The sequence below is a fragment of the Scyliorhinus canicula genome, chromosome 16 (assembly GCF_902713615.1).
Source record: "Scyliorhinus canicula chromosome 16, sScyCan1.1, whole genome shotgun sequence".
Classification (NCBI taxonomy): Eukaryota; Metazoa; Chordata; class Chondrichthyes; order Carcharhiniformes; family Scyliorhinidae; genus Scyliorhinus; species Scyliorhinus canicula.
In genome coordinates this window covers 77660187-77676505 of record NC_052161.1, presented here as the reverse complement: position 1 = coordinate 77676505, position 16319 = coordinate 77660187, and the positions used below count along the sequence as shown (strand labels likewise).

The following is a 16319-nucleotide window of genomic DNA, read 5'->3' as shown; positions in this document are numbered from 1 at the left end:
TTCACTCAACCTGCTAAATCATTTCTAAGTTTGGGTGGATTACGATCTGGACCGTGCCAAACCACCTGACCGGATTCATACCTTGTTTTCCGCTGTGGACGGCACTTAGAAATTCTTTTAGCAGAATTGCGACTCACATATCAAATACTGCGCACAGTTTGGATCTCCTTATTTAAGAAAGGATGAGCTGGAGGTGGTTCAGAGAAGGTTTACCTGATCGATACCTGGAATGAGGTTGTGTTGTGAGGAAAGGTTGGACAGACTGGGTTTGTTTCCACAGTAGTTTCGGAGAGTGAGGGGTGGCTTGATTAAAGTTTATAAGACCATGAACGGTATTGACAAGTTGGACGTTTCTTCTTGTGGGTGAGTCTAGAACTAATGAGCGTTGTTTTAAAATTAAATATTGTCCTTTTAGGACAGAGATGAGAAGAATATTTTTCTCTCAGTGGATAGTGCGAATTTGGAACTTTCTGCCTCGGAATGCAGTGGAGGCGGAGCCACTGAATAATTTTAAGGTGAAAGTGGATATATTCTTGTTAGGCAAAGGAGTCATAGGTTATCAATGTCGGTGGAAATGTGGAACTTGAAACACAAACCGATGAGCTCTGATCTTATTGAATGGCGGAGCCATCGAGGGGCCGAATGGCCTATTTCTGCTCCTATTTTCAATGTTTGTATTTTACCCCCTCCGCTCCCTGCAGAATTAGACTTGCATTTTTAAAAATTCAGATACCCAACATGTTTCTCCTGGCCAGACGGTGATAATGAAGACACAGCAGCCATCATTTGTGCATCTTAGGGACTGTTTTTTTCTTAGACAGGCTGTCTTTATTGCTGTAAGTAGTGGGGCATTGAGCAGGAGAGTGGACTGCAGCTTGGGCCATGAACAAGGATTGGGCAGGTACCATCGCACTGCAGTGCAAGGGCACATGTGGGTTCTCCTACAGAGGACTCACTGAGGGCCTCACTTGGCCATCCTATAGAAGTACACTGATGGATATGCATAGTGACATCCTTGGCTCATGCCGAAACCTGCCAGACAGCTTTGGTTAATGGCAATGAGATGTCCAGGACCAACACAGGGCATTTCTCAGAGCTTGGAGCCCATCAGCTCTACAAGGAAGTGCTGGTAAACTCCATTCGCACACTGCTGACTCAGTCTCCATTGCAGGAAATACCTAACATCTGATTGCTGTAATCTGAATTCTGTAATTCTGAATCCAATGACAGTTGTAAAAATAAATCGTCATGGAATATTACAAAGTGTTTGAAGAATTTCAATTGATGAGGAATACCAACAATTGATTGTTTCTCAGGTTTGTTAGCACAGTGGTTACCACTGCTGCCTCACAGTGCCAGGGACACGGGTTCAATTACAGCCTTGGGTGACTGGAGTTTGCACCTTCTACCTGTGTTGTGTGTTTCCTCCAGGTGCTCCGGCTTCCTCCCACAGTCCAATGATGTGCAGGTTAGGTGGATTGGCCATGCTAAATTGCTCCTTAGTGTCAAAAACGTGTAGGTTATGTAGGGTTATGGGGTTGCAGGGATAGGGCGGGGAGTAGGACTATGTAGGGTGCTCTTTCAGAGAGTCGGTGCAGACTCGCTGGGCTGAATGGCCTCTTTCTGCACTATAAGAATTCTATTGTTCTATGGTACATATAGTTTTGTTTTCAGAACAAAGAACTCCAAACAGTTACACACGTTAAAACAGTTCACTTAATCATTAATTCCTGGTAATATATTCATGAAAAGCCATGAAGCTCCTGATGAAAAACATTCTTAAAATTCACCAAATGTCTATTCTAAATATTTTGGTGCTGTGGACTTCATTAAGGAATATCGCTGAGCATAATACATGAGAGATTGCAGATTACAGTGTACGAACAGAAATGTATGGTGCTGGATTCATTGAGTTTTACTCACACTCCAGAAGTCATCCATGCTGTGGATAGTTTGAAAGGTGACCCCTGTATCTCCTGCAGTAGAGAGGAAGAGGTTTGACATGACCTTGGTGTAGTAATAGGCATTTGAACTGGTCATTCCATAGGTCACTGGAAAAAAGGAGAGTCCAGAAGATTACTAATATCAAACATAACAAACTATTGTTGACTTGTTACTGATGTTCTCTAGCTGACAGTAAATACTTTTAATTTACCGGGAATGAAATACGAACAGAGTGGTGTAATTGAATAAGTTTCCCTTTCTAGATATCTGCTTACATACATCAGTTAAGGTAACAACATAGAAACCTGATAGGATACAAATGTTGAGTAGATGTTTAGAAGTCTGGAAACGCTCAAAGTACAAAAAAATCACCTTGGGCAGAATTCCAGGCCGCCTGCTGGCAAGCCACTCACAATTTTACAAAGAGGTCCTTTTGTGGCCAATTAATGGTCACTTTCCGGCTGCGTCACACCCAGCCTCAATTTTGAGAAAGTGCAGTGGTGGGATTTGAACTCATGTTCCAGAGATTGGCCTAGGCCTCTGGGTAACTAATTCAGTGACATTCCCACTACATTACCATCTCCCCATGTATGTGTACAAATCTTTAAAAGTGGAGGCACCCAAAATGTACCTTTCATTATTTATTTTAGGACTTTAAAGTTAAAAGCATAATATAATAATTAGTGCTGACTTCATAGCAGCATTATTATTGTAATACTTTTGTTCGTTCACGGGATGTGGGCGTTGCTGGCTCGACCAGCATTTATTGCCCATCCTTTAGTTGCCTTTTGAGAAGGTGATGATGAGCTGTCTTCTTTAACCGCTGCAGCCCCTGTGGTGTAAGTACACCCACAGTGCTGTTAGGGAGGGAGTTCCAGGATTTTCACCCAGCCACAGTGAAGGAATGGCCGATATATTTCCCAGTCAGCACGGCACGGTGGTGCAGCGATAAGCACTGCTCCTCACGGCGTCAAAGTCCTGGGTTCAATCCTGGCACCGGGTCACTGTCCGTGAGAGTTTGAACATTCTCCCCGTATCTGCCTGGGTCTCACTATCACAACCCAAAGACGTGCAGGGTAGGTGGATTGATCACATTAAATTGCCCCTTAATTGGAAACATTAAAAAAAACACTATTTTCAAGTCAGGATGGTGAGTGACTTGGAGGGGAACCTCTAGGTAGTGCTGTTCAGAGGAATCTGCTGCCCTTGTCCTTCTAGATGGTCATGGCCATGGGTTCGAAAGTGCTGCTTGAGGAACCTTGGTGAGTTGTTGCAGTGCATCTTGCAAATAGTACACATGGCTCCTGCTGTGTGTATGTGGCGAAGGGAATTGTCAATGGTCACTCCCAGCATGTTGATATTGCGGAATTCAGCAATGGTAAACCATTGAATGTCAAGTGGAGATGGTTAAATTCCCTTATGTTGGAGATTATCATTGTCTGGCACCTGTGTGGCACAAATATTAATTTCACTCATCAAGCCAAGCCTGAATGTGGTTGGGAATGTACTGCTGTAATGAGATTGTAATGAGATGAGTTTAGACTTGTTTTAGTACTCAGATGGGAGTTCAAATCTATAGAATCCATGGAAGCCCGACAGTGCAGAAGGAGGCTATTTGGCCCATTAAGTCTGCTCTGACCCTCTGAAAGAGCACCACTCCTTCGCCCTTTCCCCGTAACCCCACCTAACCTTCACATTTTTGGACATTGAGGGGCAATAGAACATGGCCAATCCACCTAACCTGCATGTCTTTGGACTGTGGGAGGAAACCAAAGCATCCAGAGGACACGGGGAGAATGTGCCAGACGGTACAGATGGTCACCCAAGGCTGGAATTGAGTCCAAGTCCCTGGTGCTGTACGACATCAGTGCTAAGCACTATTAATCATCTATCTCACCCAAGCAGCCCTAAATTCCCACTGAATGTTGCCAGGCAAAGACCTAATGAATAATTCATAAACCTAGAAGTCTAAGCCTGTAGAGAGTTATTATTGAAGATCATGGCCGGGATTCTCCATTAGTCATAGAGTCATTGAGGTTTGCAGCAAGAAAACAGGCCATTCAGCCCAACTTATTCATACCGCCCAGTTTTTACCACCAAGCTCGTCCCAATTGCCTGCATTTGGTCCATACCTATACCTATTTTACCTCTATACCTATTTTATCCATATAACTGTCTTAATGCTTTTTAAAAGACAAAACGGTACCCGCCTCCACTACCGTTCCTGGCAGCTCATTCATTCCTCACCACCCTCTGTGTGAAACAATTGCCGCTCTGGACCCTTTTGTATCTCTACCCCCTCGCCTTAAACCTATGCCCTCTAGTTTTAGACTCCCCGACCTTTGGGAAAAGATGTTGACTATCTACCTTACCTGTGCTCCTCATTATTTTATAGACCTCTATAAGTTCACCCCTAAACCTCCTATGCTCCAGGGAAAAAAGTCCCAGCCTACCCAGCCTCTCCTTATAACTCAAACCATCAAGTCCCGATAGCATCCTAGTAAATCTTTTCTGCATTCTTTCTAGTTTAATAATATCCTTTCTATAATAGGGTAACCAGAACTGTACACAGTAATCCATCTGGGGCATAGGTTCTCCCTCCAGCTGAGAATAGCCCCTGGTCTCTGCTGGGGCTAGGAGTGGAGCTTGCTGTGCAAGTCTCTCCCCTTTATTATGCTAATATTATGCTAATATTGCGCGCTGAGGCCACTGACAGGAGATTCGAGCATCGCAACAGGTTTGGCGCGGTTTTCTCCCATCCTTCCATTTTGTGCCTGATCGGGAATCCCAATTGGATTGAATTGAATATAGAAGTGTTGAATATAGAATCCACCCCCACATTTGTAACCTTTTTAAATGGCAATGCCATATTTAAAAGTTCCTCTGTAACAGCACCAACACTGAATTGAATCTTTTAGGTTTTAATTATAATCTAGTTAGTGAGTTTAAACTGCCTTTCAAGAGGCAGGAGGCAGCAGTTTAGGGCGAGATCCTCCATCTCAGGATGCTCGGAATGTGTTCCCGATGCGATGGAGAAACTGGCGTTGGAGGAAAATTGGGGTTAGCACCAGGCACTGACCCAAATGCAATTTTCCAAACGCCCCCCCCTCCCCCCGCTGGCTGCGTAGGTGAGGTCCACCAGTGCTGCTGGGGAGCTGTAAATAAATGCAAATGGATCTTAATGATTGGCTGCTGTGATTCTCTGGTCCCAATGGCCAGGAGTCAGGTGGACAGGGGTCACTTGTGGTTTTTACCAGTGTGACCCTAATGTGGTGTGCTTAACACTGGGCTAAGGTAGCCCTCTTGGCCCACCGCGAGGTCTGCTGGGCCCAGCGCTACGCTGGTTTAGACATCTGAGTCAATCCGAAGGGCACCCCCCCAAAAAATGCACTGCCTGCCCATGCCTCCTTTAACAGACCCCTCCCCCCCCCCCCCCCCACACACACATCCCACCCACTGGGACCCCTGGAATAGGCAGACTTCCCACAGGTACCCCTGTAATATGAGGACACCCCTAGAGACCTCTATAATGGGGGACCCCCCGAAGGATCCCGATAACAGGAGAACGCTCCCCAGGTACATCTGTTATAGGAGGACCCCCACAGAGACTCCTGCAATAGGGGGACTGTTCTAGGATCCCTGTATTGGGGACCCCCCCACAGGGACCCCTGTAGTAGAGGGCCCCTCCACAGGGACTCCCTGCCTAAAAGAACTCCCTCCACAGACCCCCAATACACAGACACCATCCCCCATATCAAACAGAGACAATGAGATCACCCGCTTGAGTGATTAGAATGCACTTAGTGCTTGGAATGCACTTATATTTCTTTGCTGTAGCCAATGTTTACAACATTGAGGTTTCACCACTTGGGCCACTGAGGCATGAAGGGATACGAATGGATCAAAGTTGCAGATGGTGTGTATAAGCTGTCAATTAGAGACCACTACTGGAAATCTATGAATGGCCTGTAGATAATGAATCTGTGGAAACCAGACTCAGGGACAGCTGCTCTCCTTCGCGGAGTGGACATATGGAGCTACAAGGTCAGTCTATAATTCTTCCTACTGTCTGGAATGCTCTCTATCTTCCAGACATGTGTCCCTTTTCTGGAGGAGGGGGATCTGTGTAGGAGGTTCCCTTTAGGCAGGGGAACCTGTGTGGAGTTTCCTTATTACAGAGGACGTTGGGGAATCCCCCTATTTCAAGGGTCCCTGTGGAAGGTCCCCCTATTACAGGGGTCCCTGGGGGGGGTCCCCATTACAGGTGATCCTGAGGGGGTGCGGGTGGGTCAGGCCATCCTGGAATTTGGGGGTAGGGGGAATGCAGGAAACCCGGGGCTGAGGGGGCTGGGCTGTTGTGGTGCCAGGGGTGGGGAGGGTGGTCGGGGCCACAGGACCTCGCTATCGGGCCGCTATCGGGCCGTGCACTCAAGATGTCGGCCAGATAGCGGGATTCCCTAGGAATCCATCATATTCCATACCAAGCACAAATTTGAATGCCGTGGAACACTGAATGGCATCCAGCTTTACAACCCTAAGGGAATTATAAAACTGGTGCCATTCAGCTTTGATGTGAGAACATAGTCTCACAAATGGAGGAAAGTCTGTTTGTATCAGAAGAATATGAGTTTAAGGCCCGATCAGGACATGAGAATATAAACCGAGTGGCCAATTTACCGTATTGTGAGGGGCTGCTGCTGTATCAGCATTGCACAATGAATGGGATACTTAATCTGGTGCAGATTAATGTTAAAAGTCCCCCCCTGGTGTCATGAGAAATAGTTTTCCCTCATCCGACAACGCTAATAAAATCAGCTGACCACTCAACGGCACGTCGGTGTGGGATCTTGCTGTGCATAAATTGCCTCGAAAGCAGTGACCGTGTTTCAAAAGAAATTTGTGTGAAGCACCCTTGCATGTTTCTAAGATTTTTGATGAGGGGCTGGTTTATCACAGTGGGCTAAACAGCTGGCTTGTAATGCAGAACAAGACCAGCAGCGCGGGTTCAATTCCCGTACCGGCCTCCCCGAACAGGCGCCGGAATGTGGCGACTGGGGGCTTCTCACAGTAACTTCATTCAAGCCTACTTGTGACAATAAGCAATTATTATTATGAGGTGCTACATCAATGGAAGCTTTTCTAACTGGCAAACATAATGAGAATTCAGCTTTGTCAACTGCCATTCACAATTATTCTTACACCTTGTCCAATCACCAATTGTAAATTCCATTTTTTAGAAATTAAGACCACTGCTTCTGGTGCTGAATAGTCAGCAGATTCTGTTTTCAATTTACAGATCAAACTGCATTGAATACAAGCCTAACACCAGGGATTGGATGGGAAAGCAGTGGGGCTTCCCTAGGAGTCAAACAGGGGGTATGTTCTGGTGTATTTCTGTCAGGAAGTGAGGACACTCATATCTTTTCTAGCCACTCAGTGTTGTGATTTGATTTTAATAAAATATTCTCTGAATAACATGGATTAATTTTTCAGCTGAAGTTCCTCAGCTTCTGATTACAGTTTATTGTAAATCAGCATATAGTGTGTCTTCTATATGGAATCTAATGTTTATTTAGGATATGTGGCACAGAAGTAGGCCATCCTGTTCAACCAATCCATGCTGGTGTTTATGTTCCATTCGAGCCTACATTTGTCACAGTTTGAGAAAAGGCAATTTTTGAACACCGTAAATAATCATGTAATTGTCAATGTAAAATGGAGCTCAAAGGTAACCATAGAATCCCTAATATGCAGAAGGAGATCATTTGGCCCGTCGAGTCTGTACTGACCCTATCTAGGCCCACTCCCTGGTTCTTTCTCCACAACCCCGTAACTCCATCTAACCTGCATATCATTGGGCACTAAGGGGCAATTGAGCATGGTCAATCCACCTAACCTGCACATCTTTGGACTGTGGGAGCAGCTGGAGGAAACCCACGCAGACACGAGGAGAAAGTGCAAACTCCACACAGTCACCCGAGGTTGGAACAGAACCTGGGCCCCGGCGCTTTGAGGCAGCAGTACTAACCAGTGGACCTTAAATTTAAAACTACATTTATATCAGTAAATTCAATTTTCTGGTCGGTTTTATAATAGAACATAGAACATACAGTGCAGACGGAGGCTATTCGGCCCATTAAGTCTGTACCGACCCACTTAGGCCCTCACTTGCACTTTATCATTGTAACCCCTCTTAACCTTTTTGGACACTAAGGGCAATTTATCATGGGCAATCCACCAAGCCTGCACATCTTTGGACAGTGGGAGGAAACCGGAGCACCCGGAGGAAACCCACGCAGACACGGGGAGAACGTGAAGACTCCGCACGGACAGTGACCCAAGCCAGAAATCAAACTTGGGACCCTGGCGCTGTGAAGCCACTGTGCTAGCCATTTGTGCTACCGTGCTGCCCTAGCACAGTATGATGAAAAGATAGAATTAATCACAAATTAATTCTCATTAAACTTCTGACAGGGAAGGGGCATATGTTACTTCGCAATTTCAGGTGCAATACATCATTATCCACACTTGATGAAGCTATGTGATTTGGGGAATCCTATTTTTTATCAGTTTGATTTGGAAAGTTTATCGTGTCAAATAAGAGTCAAATTATTCAGTACTTTGTCTTTCTGACTTGCCTCCCGTTGTGATTATAAGGAAGATGTTTGTGTGATGTGGGCTACAGAAAATCCTGAAAATCTGACAATCCTGTGAATTGGTGGTGGGTTAAACATGGGTTAAATAGGAAACCTCTCAGGGCCAGATGGAGATTTTGAAAGCAACAAGCAAGATCAATCAACATTCAAGGCAGGCTGACAGCAGTCAATAACATCAGAGAGATCGCACTAAGTCACATTACAGTTCTACATTCATCTGCTCAGGAAACGTCAGCCTTAAAAATACTGCAATTCTTTTCAGAAAGAAAGATCTCTTTATCAGGCACACCTTCTGGCCTGACTTGTCAGATATCCGTCACTTGTTTTTGTTCAAATCTACTAAAGAACTTCAATGACACGGAGAACACAGTTCCCGAATATTTGTTACTGCATTTGATGCATGAATCACAGGTTTGGTCCCCTTTATTAAAATACAAATGTTTGGCATTAAATGTTGAATTATTACACGTGCCTGTCAGAGATAGCAACTTAATGGGTGCTGCAGGAAGACCAATGTACAAATGTATTCTTTATGGCATTTTACGATCAAACAGCAGGCCATCACCATCATCATTAATTTCACTGACACCAAAAGGATGTTTCAAAGCAGAAACGGAAAATGTGTATACATATCACCTTCTTGCAGAGAGACATTAATTCAACAGCAGATCACAATGGGTATTATTGCTTGGAAAGGCACACACACAATTCTGCTATTTCAATGTTAAGGTAATATAGAAATTCATGACCTCAATGCTCGTTGTGCATGAAGTCAAAAATGGCATCTGAAGCCAAGATTAATTATTGTGAACAGATCAAGTTTGGTTTAGCATATAGAACAATTCTAAAGAGATGAACAGATGGTGTGTACATGCAGAGGCTGAACAAATACGAACAACAATAAAACAATGCCGTGCTGACACAAACAGAGTGAGTATAAGGACGTTATAAACAAACAACCTTCCTGGAGCTGTGCGCTGCAACCTGGCCACACAGGTCAGCTGGTTGTAATTCTGAGGGTGAGGCACCGTTGTTTAGAGATATTTTTGCCGTTTTCTTTTTCTTGAGTTTTGCTGAGCTGAAGAGACATGCAGCCCATTCCCAATCTTCACCAATGGCATTCTGAGACTGCATTGGTATGGGGAGAGAGTTTAGGTAGAGGGTCAACGATGATCAGATTGAATGGTAGATAGAGCAGGCTCAAAGGTCAAATAGCCTGCTCCTATTTTCTATGTTTCCATTCTCTCAGCTCCAATTCCAGCGCCCTCCCTGACCATTGTTGCCGACTGGACCTGGCTGGTCACAACCTCAGCATCTTGTTTGACCTTGAGTTGAGCTTTCGACCCCATTACAAAGACCGTTGACTTTAGCTTCCTTAACATCACCCCTCTCTATGTTTGCTTCATCTCATCTTCCGCTGAATCCCTGGTTGCTAGTTTTGTTACCGCTACCCTATCCTGGCCAGCCTCCCACCTTGAGCTCCTCCAGTGCTCCACTGTCCAGATTCACCAGGTTCTGCTCACCCATCACCCCTTTGCTTCCTGCCCTGCATTGGCTCCAAGCCCATTAACACCTCAATTTTAAAGTTCCCAGCCTCATGTTTAATTCTCCCGTGGCCTTCCCTTTCCTACATGTGTAACTTCATCCTGCCTAGAACCATCTGAGTACTCCTTGTACCGTCAACTGCGACCTCTTAATACCTCCCTCGAACCCTGTTAGGTGAATTGGACATTCTGAATTCTCCCTCTGTGTACCCGAACAGGCGCCAGATGGGATTTAGTTTTGTGGTCACTATCAAACCAATTCCAGATTGCATTATTTAAATTTAAATTCCACCAGATCCTGGGGTGGGATTTGAACCCGTGCCCTCTGGATTACTTACCCAGCAACGTCGTCACTACACCACCATCTCCACTGATATCTCATTATTAAATAATCTTTTGTTCCATCTCCTCTATTTACCCTTTCACTCCCACTACCACTCTGAGAATTATACTTGTTTCATATCTCTTTTACTCTTCATTTCCCAGTATATTTCCTTTTCCCCCAGCCGTGTGTTTCCCAGCGGCACACCATTCTCTGGCGGCAGGATTTGCGACTCCCTTTGCGTGTCAATGGGATTTCCCATTGAAGCCACCTCATTGGGAAACCCGCGGGTCGGGTCCACTGCCGGCAGGAACAGGGAATCCCAACGGCCGGACAATCCGGCCTTTGTCACTACCCCTTGACTATTTTCCTTATTGTGAGTTTAGAAAATCCTTTCCTAGAGCTGCCAGCCTTTCTTCATATCCACTCTTGTCTTTTTAATCCTTTCTATTTATTTTCTATTTTTGGCTTGATTTTGATTTGTAGAATTGGCCCTGGCTTTTTCATAGAACATAGAACATAGAACGATACAGCGCAGTACAGGCCCTTCGGCCCTCGATGTTGCACCGACATGTAAAAAATCTAAAGGCCATCTAACCTACACTATGCCCTTATCATCCATATGCTTATCCAATAAATTTTTAAATGCCCTCAATGTTGGCATGTTCACTACTGTTGCAGGTAGGGCATTCCACGGCCTCACCACTCTTTGCGTAAAAAACCCACCTCTGACCTCTGTCCTATATCTATTACCCCTCAATTTAAGGCTATGTCCCCTCGTGCTAGCCACCTCCATCCGCGGGAGAAGGCTCTCGCTGTCCACCCTATCTAACCCTCTGATCATTTTGTATGCCTCTATTAAGTCACCTCTTAACCTTCTTCTCTCTAACGAAAACAACCTCAAGTCCATCAGCCTTTCCTCATAAGATTTTCCCTCCATACCAGGCAACATCCTGGTAAATCTCCTCTGCACCCGTTCCAAAGCTTCCACGTCCTTCCTATAATGAGGCGACCAGAACTGTACGCAATACTCCAAATGCGGCCGTACTAGAGTTTTGTACAACTGCAACATGACCTCATGGCTCCGGAACTCAATCCCTCTACCAATAAAGGCCAACACACCATAGGCCTTCTTCACAACCCTATCAACCTGGGTGGCAACTTTCAGGGATCTATGTATATGGACACCGAGATCCCTCTGCTCATCCACACTACCAAGAATTTTACCATTAGCCAAATATTCCGCATTTCTGTTATTCTTTCCAAAGTGAATCACCTCACACTTCTCCACATTAAACTCCATTTGCCACCTCTCAGCCCAGCTCTGCAGCCTATCTATGTCCCTCTGTAACCTGCAACATCCTTCCGCACTGTCTACAACTCCACCGACTTTAGTGTCGTCTGCAAATTTACTCACCCATCCTTCTGCGCCCTCCTCTAGGTCATTTATAAAAATGACAAACAGCAACGGCCCCAGAACAGATCCTTGTGGTACGCCACTCGTAACTGAACTCCATTCTGAACATTTCCCATCAACTACCACTCTCTGTCTTCTTTCAACTAGCCAATTTCTGATCCACATCTCTAAATCACCCTCAATCCCCAGCCTCCGTATTTTCTGCAATAGACGACCGTGGGGAACCTTATCAAACGCTTTACTGAAATCCATATACACCACATCAACTGCTCTACCCTCGTCTACCTGTTCAGTCACCTTCTCAAAGAACTCGATAAGGTTTGTGAGGCATGACCTACCCTTCACAAAACCATGCTGACTGTCCCTAATCATATTATTCCTATCTAGATGATTATAAATCGTATCTTTTATAATCCTCTCCAAGACTTTACCCACCACAGACGTTAGGCTCACCGGCCTATAGTTACCGGGGTTATCTCTACTCCCCTTCTTGAACAAAGGGACCACATTTGCTATCCTCCAGTCCTCTGGCACTATTCCTGTAGCCAATGATGACCTAAAAATCAAAGCCAAAGGCTCAGCAATCTCTTCCCTGGCTTCCCAGAGAATCCTAGGATAAATCCCATCCGGCCCCGGGGACTTATCTATTTTCAACTTGTCCAGAATTGCCAACACTTCTTCCCTACGCACCTCAATGCCATCTATTCTAATAGCCTGGGTCTCAGCATTCTCCTCCACAATATTATCTTTTTCTTGAGTGAATACTGACGAAAAGTATTCATTTAGTATCTCGCTTATCTCCTCAGCCTCCACACACAACTTCCCACCACTGTCCTTGACTGGCCCTACTCTTACCCTAGTCATTCTTTTATTCCTGACATACCTATAGAAAGCTTTTGGGTTTTCCTTGATCCTACCTGCCAAAGACTTCTCATGTCCCCTCCTTGCTCGTCTCAGCTCTCTCTTTAGATCCTTCCTCGCTTCCTTGTAAATATCAAGCGCCCCAACTGAAACTTCACGCCTCATCTTTACATAGGCCTCCTTCTTCCTCTTAACAAGAGATTCCACTTCTTTGGTAAACCATGTATTATTTTTTGAAGTCTCATTGTAATTTCTTTGCCTATTCAGGGAACTCTATAATCTTGCAACTCAGAGTTTTATTGCAGCACCTTTACTTAGAATTAATAGAATCCCTACAGTGCAGAAGGAGGCCATTCGGCCCATCGAGTCTGCATCATCCTGCTAAAAGAGCACCATACTTAGGCCCACTCTCCCATCACTCTGTAATTCCACCTAACTGTACATTTTTGAGCACGAAGGGGCAATTTAGCATGGCCATTCCACTTAACCTGCGCATCTTTGGACTTGGGAGGAAACCGGAGTACCCGGAGGAAACCCACGCAGATAGGGGAGACCGTGCAAACTGTCAGTCCCCGAGGCCGGAATTGAATCTGGGTCCTTGGTGCTGTGGGGCAGCAGGGCTAACCACTATGCCACCGTGCTGCCCTTAAAAAGTCTTTGGCTTTGCCTTCTTGAACCGCTGCAGTCCATGTGGTGTCGGAACACTCACAGTGCTGTTAGTAGGATGCTCCAAGATTTAGAATCCCTATAGTGTAGAAGGAGGCCATTTACATAGATATAGAATTTACAGCACAGAAGGAGGCCATTCGGCCCATCGAGTCTGCACCGGCTCCTGGAAAGAGCACCCCACCCAAGGTTAACACCTCCCCCCTATCCCCATAGCCCAGTAACCCCACCTAACACTAAGGGCAATTTTCATCACTAAGGGCAATTTATCATGGCCAATCCACCTAACCTGCACATTTTTGGGCTGTGGGAGGAAACCGGAGCACCCGGAGGAAACCCACGCACACACGGGGAGGATGTGCAGACTCCGCACAGACAGTGACCCAAGCCGGAATCGAACCTGGGACCCTGGAGCTGTGAAGCGATTGTGCTATCCACAATGCTACCGTGCTGCCCTAAGTCTGCCCTAAGTTGGCCCATCGAGTCTGCACTGACCCTTCGAATGAGCACTTTATGCATACCCACTGTCCCCTAACCCCATAACTCGAACATCCCTGGATACTAAGGAGCAATTTATCAAGGCCAATCCACCTAACCTGGGATGAAACCGGAGCACATGGAGAAAACCCACGCTGACACAGGGAGAACGTGCAGACTCCGCACAGTCACTCCAGGCCGGAATTGAATCTGGGTCCCTGGCTCATTGAGACAGCAATGCTAACCACTATGCCATCGTACCACCACAGAAAGATCCAGAAATGGTGAAGGAATAGTGATATATTTCCAAGTCAGGATTGTGAGTTACTTGGAAGGGAACTTGCTCCCATGTATCTGCTGCCCTGGTCCTTCTGGGCAGTTCAGGGTTTGGTCCAGGTTTAGTGAAACTACCATTACATGCCAACCAACATAAAACTCTTGAAAGTGTAAGCAAGAAAAGCTACCTGTCCATTATCTCGTTAAAGACACTTATTTGTGTAGTAATAAGCCACAGAGACCAGAAAGGTGCTCTATTCGATGCAAGATCAGTGCAAAATTCTTTGGTTAATATTAACCCAGCCAATTAGATGGTGTTACTGTTGACCTAAGTATCCCTTGGCTGTAGGAAAAGGGAATTTCATAAGGTTTACTGATGATAGGATTCAGCTCAGCTCTGACTATTATATATCGAACAAACTCTCTCTCACTGCTCCTGCACTCTGTCAAGTAAGTTTCAGATACTTGTGGTGTAAGATCACACAGGAAAAAGTGCTACTTATAAAAGGTATTGTAGGATTACTGACCCTATTTATTCAATGCAAGAAACTGTACGGATGGGTGTCATTCATCCTCAATATAGGGACATCCTGGTCTCCAATTTGAAAACCGAGATTATTGAAACAACATTTACATTGCAAAGACCACCATTGTTTAACTGGATTATCAAAAATTCAGGCGCTTAACAACAGAATATAGTTATCTGGAAGAGGTCTTTGCATTTCAAATAACTGCAGTAAACAAGCCACCACACCGCATGAAGATCCCACCTGACTCCGATATGCTCGGGACATTGTAAACACTTAAGGCTAGATTTTAACTCGCCTGGTATTTTAATTTTGATTCGTCTGGCAGCCAGAATAATCATTGTCTCCTTCCCTTTCTGCCATGGTCAAAAACTATTGGAGCAACGTGAAAAGAGTCTGATGTACATACAAAAAAGCCAACACCCAAAACAGACAGCAGTTTCCTGTTGGGATGCTAACAAGATGTTCATTCAATTACAGAATTACAAATACCAGCCAGTTTCCATCAGAGAACCAAGTTAGATTTTACGTAGGACAGCAGATTTGGATGGGCCAAATTTATCTGTGATCTTGAGAAACAGCAGAAAAAATTCCTTTGTTAACCTTTTTGAATAGAATTGTAATTTACTTTGAAAGAAGACATTTGTGATCTAGAAATAGTTGCCGGGGAGACAGTCCCTTGATAACTTTACAACTGACAGATCAGGGAAAGGCTCTGCCGTCTTGCCGCATTCTGTGTGAACAATTAAGAAATAAACAGGAGATGGAGGTTGCATTAACTTCCCTATTCCTTTATCAGAGCTCAGCACTGAATCACTACAGTGCAGAAGGAGGCCATTTGGTCATCGAGTCTGTACTGATCCTCCGAAAGACACCCTACCTCGGTCCACTCCCCTGCCCTACCATGTAACCCCCTAACACCACCTAGCTTGCATTCTTTAGACAATAAAGAGTGATTGATCATGGCCTATCCACCTACCTTGCACATATTTGGACTCTGTGAGGAAACTTGAGCATCCGGAGGAAACCCATGCAGACACGAGGAGAACGTACAAACTCTACACAGAGTCGCCCAAGACCAGAATTGAACCCGGGTCTTTGGTGCTGTGAGGCAACAGTGCTAACCACTGTGCCACCATGCTCCCCAACATGTGAGTACAAAGGACAGAGTTACATAGAACATAGAACATAGAACAGTACAGCACAGAACAGGCCCTTCGGCCCTCGATGTTATGCCGAGCAATAATCACCCTACTCAAACCCACGTATCCACCCTATACCCGTAACCCAACAACCTTGGGTTGTTAAAATACCCTTACTGTGGGACTGTGGGAGGAAACCGGAGCACCCGGAGGAAACCCATGCACACACGGGGAGGACGTGCAGACTCCGCACAGACAGTGACCCAGCCGGGAATCGAACCTGGGACCCTGGAGCTGTGAAGCATTTATGCTAACCACCATGCTACCGTGCTGCCCCAAATGAAATGAAAATCGCTTATTGTAACGAGTAGGCTTCAATGAAGTTACTGTGAAAAGCCCCTAGTCGCCACATTCCGACGCCTGTCCGGGGAGGCTGGTACGGGAATGACAGTTGACGGCTTTGACGAAATCTTCAATCAAAAGTGCC

At 45.4% G+C, this 16319-nt stretch overlaps 1 protein-coding gene across 1 annotated transcript in view; it reads right to left on the bottom strand.

Annotated features, from left to right (window-relative positions):
* The window catches only part of pkd2l1 (polycystic kidney disease 2-like 1), a 102805-nt gene that overhangs the window by 71928 nt on the left and 14558 nt on the right, over nt 1–16319 (bottom strand). Inside the window, exon 3 of the mRNA XM_038773762.1 lies at nt 1924–2051. Within this exon, the coding sequence (XP_038629690.1) occupies nt 1924–2051 (128 nt within the window). The remainder of the gene's footprint in view (nt 1–1923; nt 2052–16319) is intronic.